This window comes from Juglans regia, chromosome 1, assembly GCF_001411555.2.
Source record: "Juglans regia cultivar Chandler chromosome 1, Walnut 2.0, whole genome shotgun sequence".
NCBI classification, from domain to species: domain Eukaryota; kingdom Viridiplantae; phylum Streptophyta; class Magnoliopsida; order Fagales; family Juglandaceae; genus Juglans; species Juglans regia.
The window spans coordinates 33156736-33174583 of NC_049901.1; the positions used below are offsets into that span (position 1 = coordinate 33156736).

The 17848-nt window shown below is 33.1% G+C and overlaps 1 protein-coding gene and 1 long non-coding RNA gene across 2 annotated transcripts; one reads left to right on the plus strand and one right to left on the minus strand.

Moving 5' to 3' along the window:
- Nucleotides 1-6352: 6352 nt before the first annotated feature.
- Nucleotides 6353-13086, plus strand: LOC108991095 (respiratory burst oxidase homolog protein E). Its single transcript, XM_018965237.2, has 14 exons — nt 6353-6999; nt 7175-7337; nt 8341-8389; nt 8608-8721; nt 8829-9251; nt 9710-10096; nt 10191-10286; nt 10464-10579; nt 10683-10853; nt 10937-11093; nt 11182-11370; nt 11545-11673; nt 11826-11904; nt 12899-13086. The coding sequence occupies exons 1-14, from the start codon at nt 6402-6404 to the stop codon at nt 13006-13008; spliced, it is 2781 nt and encodes a 926-aa protein (XP_018820782.1). The 5' UTR covers nt 6353-6401; the 3' UTR covers nt 13009-13086.
- Nucleotides 8647-14768, minus strand: LOC118343977. Its single transcript, XR_004797787.1, has 3 exons — nt 14391-14768; nt 10153-10630; nt 8647-10059 (listed from the first exon to the last, which is right to left on the minus strand). It is a non-coding gene; the product is annotated as an uncharacterized LOC118343977 (long non-coding RNA).
- Nucleotides 14769-17848: the final 3080 nt, after the last annotated feature.

Sequence of the window (17848 nt, forward strand, 5' to 3'; positions counted from 1 at the left end):
TATCTATCAATTAGAGATCATAGATATATGAAATATTATATATATTTATAATAGTTATTAAGATATATATTATATATATATATATAGATAAGAGTTCTCCTTCTTTAATGAATTTTTTTTTAATATATTTCTCATTAACTAGAAGGATAAGTTTTAGATAGAACATAACAAGAAAATTAGTCATACATAAAAATAAAAAATACAGTATAAAAAATAAGAAGAGTAATTTGAAGGAGAGTACTCAAAGAAGATTAATATATAGAAAAAAAAATTATATGCTATTTTTTAATATTTAGCTTTTGCATTTTTAAATTTCCAAAACAAAGCCAAAACTTTAAATTTTTAAGAAAATCTCAAATTTTTTTTTTTATCAAATTTGGGGCTACGCTTTGAGTTCTATTAAATCAGATTCTATATATTTTTAAGTTTCTTTTTAAAATATTATTATTATTATTATTGGGATAGATGAGGATTTTTCTCATCCCCCCCCCCCGGCGATGCGATTCTAATACTGATTGAAAATGATAGTCATACCTAGTCATGATATCAGCAAATAAATAAAATATATTATGCTATGGTTGAGTATTTAATTAACAAGAGTTAGATGTGACATATAAACAGTAATTTTACTGTTCATGTATAAGCCGCGGTTCATACACACAAAATTCCATATGTTTATCATTTGTGATAAATGTACGGACGATATGTATGCATGCATAAGAAGGAGTTAATTTCTAATTATATTTATTTATAATCTCTATAAAATTGTAGCTGCTTTTGGATTTAACTAACTAGCTAGGTCATGAGATATGAATAGTCTGGATAAACCTTGAACTGAGCAGGTTTGGATATCTATATATGACTTCTTCGACCCCTCGTACACGAACCACCTTAACCTCAACTAATTCATGTTTTTTTAATCATTTTTCTTAATTTTGATTATTTTAATAAATAGCATATGTTATATATTTTGTCATCTGAATAAGAAATCATATATAGTTTTAATATTCATGTCTGACTTACAAAGAAGTTTCAACTTTCAACACCTAAATTAAATAAACATGATTCAAAACCAATCTAAACCACCCCATTGCTACCCCGAAAGTGAAAAAAGAAGTTGAACGAGACTTGAAAAAACCGTCACAAGTTGAACGAGATAGATCATATGTATCATGTCATGTTATGTATTTACCTTAAAATTAAAGACATATTAATTATCATTTAGCATTTTCATGATGGCCGGACGTCGGACATCCCGGCCATACTTGTCGGCCGGATGGAGTAGTCGATTGCATGCTAATATTTTAAAGTAATTTAATATTTAATTTTGAGTTTAATTTGAAAGATTATACTTTTCTCTATCACAAGAATATATATATATATATATATATATATATATATAGTCATTCTTTTCAATTGATCGAAAGGTTAGGTATATATGTTTGATCATGAATTAGAGTTCAACACAAGAAGGGGATAAAAAATGTTTTAAAATAATTCATTAATTAGGAAGGTGATTCATCGGAGCCATATATATTGTTTTAATTAAAATAAATATTGTTTGATGAATTAGACAAGCTAGCTAGGCAATTAAGCAAGGGGATCATAAATTTCAATCATGGCATGTAGGTGGGTCGTAGACAGTGACTTGCGTAGTACTCTCAACTGCTACATGATGAACATGATGATGATGTGCATGTCTGTCTGTCTAAAACCACAAATCCTGGCCAGTCAACAGTCTTAATTAATCTCTCACTTTTTAATTTACGTTCATTTGTTATTATTAATTGGCGTAGTACGTATGCAAGCTGCATGATGATCAGTACTACATCTATTAAATTGCTACTCATGATCATGATCATGATCTTCTCTTCTTCTAATATTTTATCGTTTTTATTTAATTACTCCAAGTAATGATCTTATATTATGTCTAATTAAGTGGTTTATTCATAAATTAACACAAAATGAAAACTCATCATGAGTACTTAAAACGTAATACATCAACTGGTAATTATAGATGTATATATCACGAAAAATTAAGTATTTGTAACAAGTTATTAATTACGATGAGAATAATCATTTTGATAAGAAATTATCGTTTTCGTAATAAGTATTAACTAATTACAAATATTTTTTTTTTTGGTTATATATATATTGATTAATTATATATTATTACAAAAAGCAAAAAGTTGGTAATTAAGGAACCCAAAGTTTTGCAGACATATTATAATTATGGAAGTACCTAACCCACGTAATATATATATATATATAAATATATATTTATATAAATTAGTAATGAATGTAGTGCATAAATAAAACATAAAATGGTCATGGTAATTAAACATGTTCTAGAAGGCCTGCAGGTGGCCAGGGTTCCTTACGTACGTACGAGCAGACCAATTAATTAATTATATTATATGCTAAGCCAAGCTAACTCCTAAACCAATTAATGTTGTTAATGTAGTACGTACTAACCACCGATCTCTCGAGTTTATCCATCCTTTTCAGAACAAATGACTCATGTACGTATATATATAGTACTACGTACTTCAAGCCTGCATGTAATTATTAAGTACGTACTACAATCTTACACGTGTCGTATATCATGTACGTAAGTGTAAAGGAGTCATGAGAATACTACGTACCAACCTTTAATAATGCAATATGGCTGGCAGATCAATTAGTGGGAGGCACGAAAAGCAAAAGCTATATATCTTGCAATCAAGCTATATATATATATATATATATATATATATATATATATATATATATATAAAAGCTAGCTATGACATATGATCAAGTTTTCTTCTTTCTACCAAGTCAAATATTACATACTCTCGATCATGAAGCTATATAAAAGCTAGCTATAAACATTTTTATGTTAATAAAGAAGTCCTAGATGTATATACAAATATTACACAAGAAATTTTACATACTGATATGACTTAATTAATACAATATATTATATTTATTTTATAATAAATAGAAATTTATAATATGATCAATCACATTAAACCACGTCAATATGTAAACTTATGTATATAAGATTTTTATGCCGACCAACCATCATAATTTATAATTTGTACGGATACATGAAAGTTTTTTTACTGATTTTAAAAAAATGATGTGCATGTCATATATATACTGATCAATTAAAAGAAAATTCTTATTTTGATAGATGCATGGCAACTCAATTTAGAGAAAAATTCAATCATATTTTAATTATATACAAATTATCTGAGTACTCTAAGCTGCTTCTTCTTGTTGCGTACGTACTGTGTGCTTAGAGGGTGGTGTACGTACGTACTGTGATCTCTATCACACATATAATCTGATTACCATGCATGCATGTACGTACGAAGTCTATGTTTTATGATCCTTGTGAGTGCTACAACGAAAAGGAACCACATTCGATCGAAAAGTTACTGACCATTTTGTAATTATCTGTTTTTTTTATATATTACTAATTCGTCAATGATCACATATTTTGTTGGCACTTACGTGTCGTTGTATATTGATTTCAACCATCCATGCATGCAAGCAAGACCACCAAACTTATAAATAAAGTACTGTACGTACGTTTTCCAAAACCCAAAAAGATAGAACGGACATTATTATTAATGATCCCAAAGACCCAAAAAGATAAAAAAGGACAATTTTCGAACAAACATGATTCTCATATAAGGCCAAAGATGCATATTAGATAGGGTAGGAAAAAATTGGCCGTTGGAATTTGACTTGGAATTACCAATATCTTGTAGTAGTACTGTTGTTTTCAATATATATATATATATAGGTCGGGAGCATCCTGCTTATTTAGAATTTACTAAGGGATATTGTTAATGAGAGGAACCCAAATCCAAGCATTAATAATTTAATAGTATACTTGAATGATTTTACGATGAACAACCCAAGCTTGCGGAACATTATTCACGTGACTACTTCATTTACCCAAATTTCAAAATCTTCTAATAATACTATATATATATATATATATATATATATATATATATCATGTGTACGTACGTTTTCAATAATTTACGAGAAATGTACGTTTTGTCTACGTACGTACACACGAATATTAATACGTAAAGAAATTTATATATATGTACACTGACATGATAAATATATAATAAGTTTAATGTGTTTTATTTAATTAAATATATGTAATTTACGTACGTAGAGACCTAACATTTCTCATTATTTAATTACCTGCATTATTAATGATGGACCCTTTTTTTATCGTTCTGGGTGTAGATATATGTAGTACCTTTGTAATTTCCCTTCTAAAGTCAGGAATTTGGTATTCAATTATGATCGATGGACCAAATACCTGTATAATTCATTTGTAGGTGCGCATGATGCAGGGAAAAAAGTCAATTCTCACAATGTTAATTTGATAACCTTTTTATATACCCATAAAAAATATATTAATTAATGATTACATTAACAATGATTGCATCAGTCAAGTTTTAATTAATATGACATAAAAAACGCATGCAGCCGATCCATTATTTCAAGAATTATATACAAATGAAGAGAGCTAGTTGCTAGCTAGCTGCTTGTAAATTTGTAATCAATTCCATATGATATAATATCAAATAGCTGAGCAAGCATCAGCTTCTTCACTAAAAAATGATCGATCGATCGAGGCGCATTACTCAAACATTAATAATCATAAAAACCTTATAATTAATGATCATACTAAGGAAATTATGAACATTATATAATAAATCTGGTCTGCTCAAAACCAAACCAATTTATTTTCAATATTTAAGCCAATTATATATGCTACTAATGAAAAGGTCGGGATGTTATAAAATTATTATATATAGTACTGGTTCTTATATAGCTTAACTGGTCCCTTTAGGTAGAAAATGTTTCAAAACGGTCCTTGAATTAATACCCATATAAATATATATATATATATATATATATATATATATATTCTATATATCCAAATTATTTACTTCTTTAATAAAAAGTTTGACGTGAATCGTGATACTTACTGATCGTCACGTTATTGTCACGTACTCATGACCAATAATGAAATAAATACATTACTTTCTTTTCAAAAGTTAATCAACATTTTAATAAACCGCGGGCAGTAGACACGTGAACTATATTTATTTAACATGCAATCTATACTCCACTAGTTAAAAATTTACAAAATAAAGTAGCTATTATGGTGAAAACACATACAAATTAATAAGTATTAATCATGCATTATGCGAGGAATCTCGAATCTGATCATCTGCTAATAATAGCTTTCACCTCCAATATTTATTGAGGAAAATAAGAATACTATGCGCAAAAATTTTTATATAATAATTATAAACCATCTTTAGATGAATCTGATCATGATATATAATGCCCGGCTTACCTCTAATTGGACTCTGCTTATAAATCAACATGAGTTGTTGCTTGCTCACTCTTCTACTTATAATAACCTTCTATTCTATTGCATCAAAGTAGAAAGAACAATTAACTAGTCCTCCTTCCTCCCATTCGGCTTTTCATTTTATTTTTCAAATTAGATCTTGCAATAATTAACAAATGAATAATGATATATACAAACTCTAAATATACAAGTTTCACGCAAATGCTTTATAAAAAAGAGGAGTACTCCACTATAAAAAAAAATGTGAAAAAGTCAATTTTTCTTGGTGAGTCCCCTTTTTTATATAGGAAAATACTTTAATCACAAAAGAATTACATAAAACTAAATCCATAAACTGATGTGACTTATTGTGATGCATCAGATTATAAAGTCACTTTTATTGTAAAATAGATATAATGGATTACATGAAATTATGTCAGTTTGTGGGTTTAATTTTTTGTAATTTTTTTGTTTTTGTAGAAGTTCTCTTTTATAAAATGCCCTAGCTAGTGATGTTTGTACATTTGGGATTTGTTCTTAGCTAGCACTACTCTTAACAAATTAGGTATTCTTTCTTTGGAGTCTAGAGTACCTCCCTTTAGGTAGCATAATTCTTGCCGTTGTTATTTTATAAAGAATAATTAAAATAAGATAAAAGTAAGATGAAAGCTTGTAGTAGTACATATTATTTTTCTATATATATGTAAGTACAAGTTTAAACTTGTACGCATAATGTTATATAACATCAAATATCCATGTAAGAGATCAGGAAGTTACTAGGGTAAAAAAATGCATTAATAGGAGCAAAAATCTCAACTACTCTTGAAAGCAAGACCGAGGCAGCAAGGCGTTGAAATCGTGGTGAAGATTGGTTGAGAGGTGTCTGTCTTCATGTTTTTCTATTTCAATTTTTTCACTTAATACCATTGCTGCTTACAAACGTGTCAACCAGGCCTAGCTAGCTAGCTAGTTTCCACCCCCTCTCTCTCTCTCTCTGTAGACGTCAGAGAGAAAATTAAGGATGAAGTTGTCGTCGTCGTCGTCTTTTGGAAGAAGCAGCTCAAAACGGTCCAGTTGCAGCCGGGCATTCGAGCTACTGGACGTCGACCTTGAAGACCGCTCCGGAGGCGGAGTCGTTGGTGGAGCAATGCTGCCGATATTTCTCAACGACCTGAGACGAAACAATGACCAAGACACGGTTGAAGTCACACTAGAGCTCGAGGACGACTCCATTGTTGTCTGCAGCGTTACGCCGACGACGGCCACAGCAGAGCCTGCGGCAGGGACGTCAGAAGGAGTTTTTGGGAGGAGCCACTCGGTGACGTCCAGAATCCGCCGGAAATTCCCGTGGCTGAGATCCCCGTCCTTTTCGCGGGCGTCGACGACGTCGGAAACGGAGGAGCATAACAAAATAACCGCTCGCGACGTTCGCAGGATGAAAGCGAGACTTCAACGGACGAGATCGAGCGCACAGCAGGCTCTCAAAGGACTAAGATTTATTAGCAACAGTACCATTAGCGGAGCTTGCGAAGAAGAGTTATGGAGGAAAGTTGAGGCGAGGTTCGAGTCACTAGCCAAGGAAGGCTTGCTTGGTAAAGAAGAATTCGGAGAATGCATAGGTATATAGCTAGCGTAACTCGTACGTACACGAAAATAACATGTATTATATTTCTATATACATCATCTGCTTATGTATATATTGCTTGTAAGAAGTTGATCATATTCTAACAACGTACATATATAAACAAAAATGAAATGAAAGCTGAACTAAATAATAAAATGGTGGTGTGGTAGGGATGGGCAGGGAGTCGAAGGAGTTTGCGGTGGGGATATTCGATGCATTGGCGCGGAGGCGGAGACAGAAGATAGCCAAGATTACAAAAGAAGAGCTTTACGACTTCTGGTTGCAGATTTCAGACCAGAGCTTCGACGCTCGGCTTCAGATATTCTTTGACATGTAGATCAATGCCTCTTCGCCTCTCTCATCTCTCTCCTTAATTTTATCTTTCATGCATACACACATACAAACACACACTTGGCCGCAGATCGATGGAATCCAGAAAGTCCATTACAGGGATTTCCTTGCACAGTTCCACCACTTCCCTGTGCATTCGGGGGCCGTATCAGTAGAGTAAATCTATTCTTTTTTTTTTTCATCATCTTCCCGTCATCTCATAAGATATTAGATGATAAGTTTGAAATATAATAAATAATTTTTAACTATCGAATAATATATCATAAAAGATAAAAAAATAAAAAAAATTGAGGTAATTTAGCATCTTCCTTTCATATTTACATTTTTTTTTCTTGCTTTTTTATTATCTTGGGTGGGGAAGTGGAAAGAACTTGGGTTCAAACAACGTGAACCCCCTGGCGCCTTTTACTGAGCTCCAAATATTTCACGTTGGAAATTTATCAATCACGGTACTGATGGTTTTTTTCCTTTTTTTCAGAAGTGCTATTGATATTTTAAATATAATTAATTATTTTTAAATCATCTTCTTGTACTTTTAGTGCGACGTTAAATGACTGAAAGTTAGTTTTTATTTTTTACTCATTTAATGTCGTAATTATGAAAAGCTTGCAATTAAAAGAATTTTTAATGAAACTTTATTCCTGATTAATTAGCATTTGAGGAAGCAAAAACTAAGTAGTTACTTTTACGTATTTCTTGGATATTCTATTAATGTGATTGGCTACATAATCACTTTTTTTATAATATAAAATAATTGATTTAGCCAATCAGATAAGTAGAGTACATAAAGAATACGCAAAAATGACTGTATGTAACAAAACTCGGTATTAATTTTTTAAAAAAGCATTGTGTTCCATAAAATTAAAAAGTAATGATTCAAATTGTTTAATTTACAAATGTGTTAGACCCATTTCATGTGTTTCCTTAGGTTGTGTCTCTAGTTTTATGTGTACAACGTACGATTCATTTTAATGCGTTTTTGCAGGGCAGATAGCAACGAGGATGGAAGAATTACAAGGGAGGAGGTACAGGAGGTGAGTATTTTTTTTAATTAAAAGGAAAAAAAGAAATTACATACACCATGCGTCAATGGTATGGTGGCATCGCAGATACAATTCTTTCACAATACTTCTATAATAAAAACCATAGATAATGCATTATTTGAAATTAAAATTTATAATCGACAGTGTCGTAGCATGATGTATAGTACTTACTAAGCTTCAATAAATGTGTTTCTGTCATGTAATTACAGCTTATAATGCTCAGTGCTTCTGCAAACAAACTATCCAAGTTGAAAGAACAGGCAGAAGAATACGCTTCATTGATTATGGAAGAGCTTGATCCAGAAAACCTCGGATACATTGAGGTAAATTAAAGCATGCTTGTTCTAACACAAGAGGCCAGCTACTTTTCCTAAAGCATTAATAAAACATGCTTGTTTGACTCCTTTTGTTGTTTGATCTTTTTTCTCAGTTATGGCAGTTGGAAACACTGCTGCTTCAAAGAGACACTTACATGAATTACAGCAGACCACTCAGCACAGCAAGTGTAGGCTGGAGTCAGAACATCGGTTCCTTGAGGCCAAAGAATGTGATGCGAAGAGCAACCGAGACACTCCGATGTCTCATAATAGAGAATTGGCAGAGGGGTTGGATTTTGTTGTTGTGGTTGCTAACCATGGCAGGTCTCTTTGCCTGGAAATTCAACCAATACAGGAGTAGGGCTGCTTTTCAGGTCATGGGATATTGCTTGGCGACAGCCAAAGGGGCTGCAGAGACTCTGAAACTCAACATGGCTCTCATCCTCTTACCTGTTTGTCGAAATACCCTGACATGGCTTCGGTCCACAAGAGCCAGATCCTTTGTCCCCTTTGACGACAACATCAATTTCCACAAGGTATGTAATTGGAGTCACCACCGAGTAGCGTGCTGAAAAATGGATAAAAATGGCTTAAAGTTTGTAAATAGAATTTGATTAAATATTATAGCATCAGTATACAAAGTTAATGTATCACATTTTAGTGATAACAAGAGATTGTAAGTTAATGAAATTTGATCCAGACTGCTTCTGTATTTAGGGCAATTCGACCAGCAGCAGTAGCCTGCAACCTTAGCAGCTAGTCAAACCAAAAGATCTCGAATTTTGTCACCCCAAGTTACACAAAATTAATGAAATGAATTTTTATTCGAGTGGTTAAGTTACGAAGCCACTTAAAATGTGTCACATCAGTTGGTGTGACTAAAGATAATAAAATCTGAGATAAGGAGTAGTATTCCTCATAACTAGAGGGCAAACACTTATAACATAACAGTTGCACGTAATTTTTGACTTCCCTCTTCATTTTAACTTGACAGATGATTGCATGTGCTATAGCCATTGGAGTGTTCCTTCATGCAGGAAACCATCTGGCATGTGACTTTCCTCGCCTTGTAAACTCATCTCCAGAAGATTTTGCCTTGATATCTACAGATTTCGACAGAAACAAAAAGCCAACGTACAAAGACCTATTGAGTGGTGTTGAAGGCGTGACTGGGATTTCTATGGTGGTTTTAATGGCCATCTCCTTCATTCTAGCAACAAGTCACTTTCGAAGAAATGTGGTGAGGCTGCCTGCACCGTTCAACAGATTGACAGGCTTCAATGCATTTTGGTACTCTCATCATCTTCTCGGCCTTGTTTATGTTTTGCTACTTGTTCATGGAACCTGCTTGTTCTTGGCACACCAGTGGAACCAAAAAACGGTAAGAACCTTGGAATGAGGATCTTTTAATGTACAAGAAGGAAGAAGATTTCTAACCAGTAGTGTTGGAACTGAGTGTTTTGCTAACATTTCAGACATGGATGTACATCTCTGTTCCTTTGCTGCTCTACGTAGCAGAGAGGACTGTGCGAACTTGTAGATCAGAGCATTATTCAGTTAAAGTATTGAAGGTAATTGATCAGTTACTTTCAAACTCCCACCTTATTACATGGGCTGAGGGGAAAGAATTTTCTTTTCTTCCTCACAAACAACTGATGTTAGGCTTCTGCAGAATATGATACAGTAGAAAGTCTGCAAACAACTTTTGCAGAAAACCTGAAGTTTTGAGACTTTCATGATCATTGCAGGTTTCGGTACTGCCAGGAAATGTTTTTAGTTTAATCATGTCGAAGCCTCAGGGATTTAAGTACAAAAGTGGGCAGTACATATTTCTACAATGCCCATTAATCTCCCCATTTGAATGGTAAGGATTGGCTCTGACTCACTTTAAGCTTCCACCTCAGACCTTACATTCCTGCAAAACATTATTGCACTTTTAAGCATCGAATAATCCTTTGTCATTCCAGGCATCCATTTTCCATCACTTCAGCACCAGGAGATGACCACCTAAGTGTTCACATTCGGACAGTTGGAGACTGGACGCAAGAATTGAAGCGAATTTTCACTGAGAGCGATTATTTAACATCTATCAGTAGTCGAGCCAGATTTAGTCTGCTTGGGCAAATGGATCAAAGAGGGTACTGTATTCAAACTATACTTTCCTAGATTGGAATACAGAATACTTAGAAAAATGTCAACTCTACTTAGTATATTGATGCAGCCAACCCAGAGTGCTTGTTGATGGCCCATATGGGGCTCCAGCACAGGACTACAAAAATTATGACGTCTTGCTCCTAGTTGGACTTGGGATTGGAGCTACTCCTTTCATAAGCATCCTTAGAGACCTTCTACACAATACAAGATTAGAAGAACAACTGGTAGAATTCTACTTCAAGCACATCACTTCTCTTTTCTTTGTTTTGTTTTTTCTTCAAGAATTTGACTTTTCACGTACTGTTGGCCTAGGATTCAAACACGGAAACCAGCAGATCAGATGAAAGCCTGAATAGCTTTACTTCTTCAAATTTGACACCGGGTGGAAAGAGGAAGTGGCAGAGGTGTAAAAATGCTCATTTCTACTGGGTTACTAGGGAGCCAGGGTCCTTTGAATGGTTTAAAGGAGTAATGGACGAAGTAGCTGAAATAGATTACAAAGTAATGAATATTACATGCATATAAATAATTAGAAATAAAATCACTTCCCACAACTTCCAGTAATATTTATCATGGAAGTTTTAATCACTTAGCATCGGAATTATTTGTGTTTTGAATTATTTCAAATGAGGAGGGATGTAATTGTTGTCTCCCTTCTTATATTTACTGAGACAGGGCCAAATTGAGCTGCACAACTATCTTACCAGTGTTTATGAAGAGTACGATGCGAGGTCAACACTGATCACAATGGTTCAGGCTCTCAACCATGCCAAACATGGGGTCGACATCCTATCTGGAACCCGAGTAAGATTTTTATTACCCTTGCATTGAACATAGTTTTTCCATTAAGCTAACAACTCTACCATCCTGTCACTTGCAAACCAACAGATGATGGACTGCCAAAACTGAAGCTACTATAAATCATGCATCTAAAAGTTCATATTGATTTGATGCAGGTAAGGACGCACTTTGCTAGGCCTAATTGGAAAGAAGTGTTCACTAAAATAGCGTCAAAGCATCCATATGCAACAGTAGGTAAAGATACTCTACCAAAACGAAGAATTGTTAATTACATACTGATATGGTATTGTTCATGAGAACCAAGAAGTTTACTCTTGAGCGTGGAACCAGGGCCACAGGTTAACAAAATAACTTAGCTGACAGCCATTTGGCTTCAATGCAAATCCCAATCCAAATTTTAATTTATGATCCAAATAAGGGATTTGGATTTTAAAGACCTACATCCGAATTCTCCTCCCGAAATCCATCCATCCAAATGCGCCATTAAGAAAACCACTAAGTTGACTTTTGGGTTAGGATTGCCTGATATGTTTGGAAAATGATATAGACATAACCCTTTTTTACAAGTTTGTTTTAAAATGGAGGACAAACCCCTAGGAGTTGCCTCAAGTGGTAAGAGCCTTGGTCTTGGGGGTGTGCTCCCTCCAGGTCTAAGGTCTGAGTCATCTTGGGTGCAAAAAATTTCTAGGGGCCATTAGACTGGAGGAATTTTCTCTTGAATTACCCGAGGTGCACTAGAGGGAAACTCTTTGCTGAGGGCCTATGCATTCCCGGGATTAGTTAGGACTTTGTTCTTGGACACCCGGTGCCAATAAAAGAAAGTAGAGGACATTTTTATAAAATGGGTTGTAAAATAGTTATGGTTGTGTTTTTATCATTATTCAACATGTTTTGCACCATACATCACCATTTAGGGGTCTTAAGTAAATTAAAGATTTAAATTGGGCAATAAAAGGGTTATGTTAAATAATTTGAAAAGTGACTAAATTTATGTGCTCTATAAAGTTGTATGTCTTCTTAGATTATGTTATTCATCTAGTCATCAATTAATGTTACCTATAAAAAACAAAACTATCAACTAAGTTGGCCAGTGTTGCCCAGATAGGCAACCCTCAAATTTGATCAAATGACTCGCATAGACCAGAATGGTTTAGACTCTAGGGTACATACACATGAATGCTCTTCAGGATCTTAAGGTGGTTTAAAGGAGAGAATTTTTAATTTGCAGGGGTTTTCTACTGTGGGATGCCAGTTTTGGCCAAGGAGCTGAAGAAACTATCTCGTGAGCTGAGTCACAAGACCTCGACCCGTTTTGAGTTTCACAAGGAGTATTTTTGAGATGAAAAATTCTTCTCATCAGCCACTATTCACTACCCCACACCCCACACTCTAAAAAAAATAAAAAATTAAAAAAAAGCTATAGGTGTGGGGTGTAAGAGTGAATAGTGGCTGATGTATAGCATTTCTCTTTTGAGATTTAGGGAATCACAACCACCATACCAGATTATTGTTTTCCAATTATCAAAATGACGATATAGGAAAAGATATAGAGTATATGTTATAGTAGCTTACAAGATGTAAATGGAATCTCTCTATGTATTACCACATTACTAGTTCTTAGTTCTGTCCAACACAACAGAGGACTCCATAAACAAGGAGGAAAAGGAAAATAGTAGATTTCTAGCATCATCAATGGCAAATTGCTCTCCCCCTTCTCTTCTTCCCACCATCCCAGAAAAAAAAAAGATTCCGTACTATCGCTAATGTATTTTTGAAGAGAGACTGATGGCCTGTATAGGAGCTGAGAATTCTTATCCTTCTGAGGTAAACAGCTAAAATCAGTAGAATAGTTTAGATGTAAATCATAACACCGAAGTTGGCTTAAGATGAAAAGGAATCAATTATCTTTCAATCTCTTGAAGATTTTGGAAGCCCAATGTTGAATATGTCGCTTCAGTGTAAAAATGAATACAATCCCAACAGTAAAGGAAATAGCACAAAGCTATGGCACGTCCATAGTGATGCCACTCAACAACCAGACATACAATAAATGCCATTTTTGAAGAGAAAACAGAAAAATAGAAAAAGAAACATTTGACAGTTACATTCTAGGTCCAAACGAGAAGAAAAAAGCCACTACACAAATTTCTAGTACATAGTTTAGACAATTGGTTCAACTGACCTAAACTTTTCCAATGTCCATAGTTGGGAAGACATAATAGCTAAAACTTGATGGCCGTATCCATCCCATATTTGTTTCTGGCTAAATAAGTTGCATTAAATGGCTATAACAGACATCAAAACAACCTCACAGTAGTCCTTCATGGATTACTATAAAACAAAACAATTGTAAAATGAAAGATACCTTAATGGTTATTACAACACTTTTCACAAAATTTACTAGGATAACTGCTTATTTAACGATATATTAACAACCTTCAACCTTCCCATAAATTATTAACTTGTAACAAATACTATTAATGCTTGTTATTTTTTAGCATTAACAGTGCCTCCTAACTATAGTTTTCCAACATATTACTTGCATATATTACCCAAAAAAATCAATAGTTTCCCAACATATCGACAAAGTGATAAAGCTTAGCAAATGAATAAGAAGTATATACAATTAATTTCTACTATAACCAAGCTTCCTAGTGAAAAGAGAAATAAATAATTAGAGAAAACAAATTGACAAAGTACATTGAAGAAAGAAAGAATACCTGGGAGTTTTGGTGGCCAATATAGCAGAAGATGATAAAGCAGCAGTTCCTCCTCCTCCACCACCACCATCACCACTCAAACAAGGAGTCTCAGATAAAGGAGAAGAACCTGAAGACCCTTACCTTGTCTCTTTTAAGATTTTAGGAATCAATTTCTGTAAACGTTGGATTGTTCAAGCTTTCAATCACAACAAAACCAACACAAACGCGATTCCTACCAACAATTTAGCAAACCCAATAATCGATTCTCGCTGCTAAAGTATTGAAGGCTTTTAGGATGGTTTACATGATGATTGATGGGTATCGACCAGTGTAATTAACGGAAGCGTTCCCAGTAGTTGTCCAAATAGAACGGGTCCGGACTCTGCTTTCTTCAAATTTTTCCTCGGGAGTTTTACATATCGACCCGGAAAACAATAATAATAAAGAATAAATATAGATAGGAGTCATTATTGAAAGTATCTATTTTGTATACATAATATGACATCATCTAAATCATACATCTCTATAAGTGAGTGTTAAAAATAATTAATTAAAAATAGTCTGCAGTAAGTACAAATTGTGCATTACTATAATAGATTATCTCTAGCATTACTCAATAATAAAATGGAAAAATCACATTTTACCTTATGATTCTCTCTCGTTGCAACTTTTTCAAATTGTCATTACAATTTTTTCAAATCTCAACATAAAATATAATAAACAATTCAACTTTTTTAAATTCTAAAATAATAATAATAATAAACAATAATATTTTATCAACTCAACTCAACTCAACTCAATTAAACATCCAAACACACCTTAAAAATTATTAGTTTAGTCCTCAGCTTGGTAACATTAGTTTTAAGTTTTATTCTATATTACTTCTAAGATTTAGTTTGTAAGATCTTTATTTCAAATCAAATTATGCTATAGAAGCGTTTTGTTATATGTGTTATCTACCTTGGATTGTAAATAAAGTTTTCTTAATTTAAATTTACCTCTAATTAAAATCATATTGTTAAAATAAACAAAACAAAAAAACAAAAAAGGAAAAATAAGTGACATGCACACAAAGGTGGAAGAGGGGTCGAGCGGGACATATGCCCCCTCACCTTTCACTTTTTCAGCCCAATGCTCCTATGCTATTGGTGGAAATTCGTATTGACAGGTTTGTAGCACATCAAGTTATAAATATTAGACTATACGAGTTAATACAAACACAACCTATTTAATTAATTGAGTCAAATATTAAAATCCGAACATGACCCGTATAAATAATAGGTAATGTCATACGACTCTTATAACTTATTTAATAAGACTAATGTTACTTGGTCATCTGAAACTTTCTGCTCAGATATCTCTCTTGACGTGACACCACCATGTGATGTCATATGATTTATTAAAAAAATTAAAAATGCAAACATAAAAGGAGTAGATGGAACTTAGAGTTTCAATCTTCTTGATATTTTTGTATTTTCAGATGCCTTTTTCTTTTGTATATATTTTTTTATTTTTTTTTAAATAAAATACATGGCACTATGTGGTGGTGCCATATCAAGAAGACTATCTAAGCGGTAAGTTGATAACCCAGTAGCAATACTCATTTAATAATGAACTTCTTTTATTGTGTCAACTTGAACCCGACCTATTTAACCCAATTCATATAAATGGGGGTTGAGCCTACCCATATATTTATTTTGACTTAATGAATATAATTTCAGATAGAATACATGAATAACTATATAAATAATACACAATTACAACAATATTTACGATAAAATATTTTATGATCAATATCTAAAATTAATTAATAATATATAAGAAAATCAAATATTCATGAATTGACATGTAATTGACCCACTTATTAATCATGTCTTATCTAATCAATCTATTTTAACCTAAACCCATTTATAACTAAAGTTGTGGTATTCCTATTAGATTCACAGTTTATATCATATATTACCACCCAGCTTGCCCAATGCCACTAGTCATTAATGTCTTAGTCTTCATTTCCTAGTAAAAAGTCAAAGTAGTTACTAAATTTATCCCAAAAATTATGGTAACTTTCGCCCCAAAAATCCTTCAATATGTACTTGTCGTTATATATTTTAATAATATAATAATCTCTTTCACATATAAATTTGCATGGAAGTTTAGTCTGCAATAGTCTAGGAAAATCGGTAGGGTTTGAAACTAGGCACGTCATCAACACGCAACAAAGTGGAATTCGACCCTAAATTACAGGACTTGTGCCTGGTAAATGTGAACTGATATAAATATATTTATCAAGTGCTATTTCTTTGACAGTTTCTTCTTCGATCTCTGCATGCTATCCCAAACTTCTGTAAAGATTTGTTTAGAAGTCACGTTCCAACATGAGGACTTAGATCTAGGATTTCAAGTCTTGAGATTATATATACAGCTTGAAGCTGAAATCGCAAGTTCTTTTCAATCCTTAGAATGGATTTTTTAAATTTATCTAAAAAATAGTCAAACAATAAGTTTCCCTCAAAAAAATCCTATCCCTTTTAACAAATCAAATTAAATTTTGTAGGTACACAGAGAAAAGATCACGTCTAAAATACTGAATTATTTAAGTAATATTTTATATGAGAAATGATCGTTGTAGTCGTAAGTACGTAAGTGCGGTGCAGTCATTTTAAAAAAAAATAAATACAGGACCCACTTAAAAAAAACTAATTTTTTAATAATAGATTTTACTCTTTTTTTTAAATGATTGCATGATGCTTACACAATCTACAACTGTATGTAGGATTACTCATTTTATATTTATGTAGTTCTTCTAATTTTTTTTTTTTTTTTGAATGAGTGTGATCGATATCTATAATTTATATTTTAATCGTCTAAATTATTAATTGCAGCGGATTATGGAGACTAATTATGATCTTATTGAGTTCCAATCAAGTTCCAAATGAGCTCATATTGAGATAGACTTAATCAAATTTGCCATGATATCCTTGCTTAAGGAAGAAATCTCTGATTACCATCCTAATTATAGAGATTGAATTTAATGAGCATATCTTCAAAAATGACATTGTCAACTACTTAACAACGATTTTCCAAAAACACAATTTGAAAAAACATGGCGTGATCATTTTTTGAATATATATAGATTGGTTTGAATACTGAAGAAAATAAATAAAACTAAAATTTGAAAGAGACATATATTTTTTGAATGAATGTTATGTACATTAAGACTGTCTATTTATAGGGAAAGAAGCCAAGTGAAATAATGAAGTATAGAAATACAAGATCTCATAATCAAAGTACTATTCTAATCCAAGTAGTATACATCAACATCTCCTCAAACTCTAGATAGTCGAACAAACTTGAGTTGAACAAGATCACGAAGTCGACCAATTGGATGAGATTAGGGGTGCTAAATGCACTAGCCCCCCCCCCCGCCGGCCGCATGGGCCGGGGGTGGGGTCTTCACTCTCGCCCCCCACCCACTT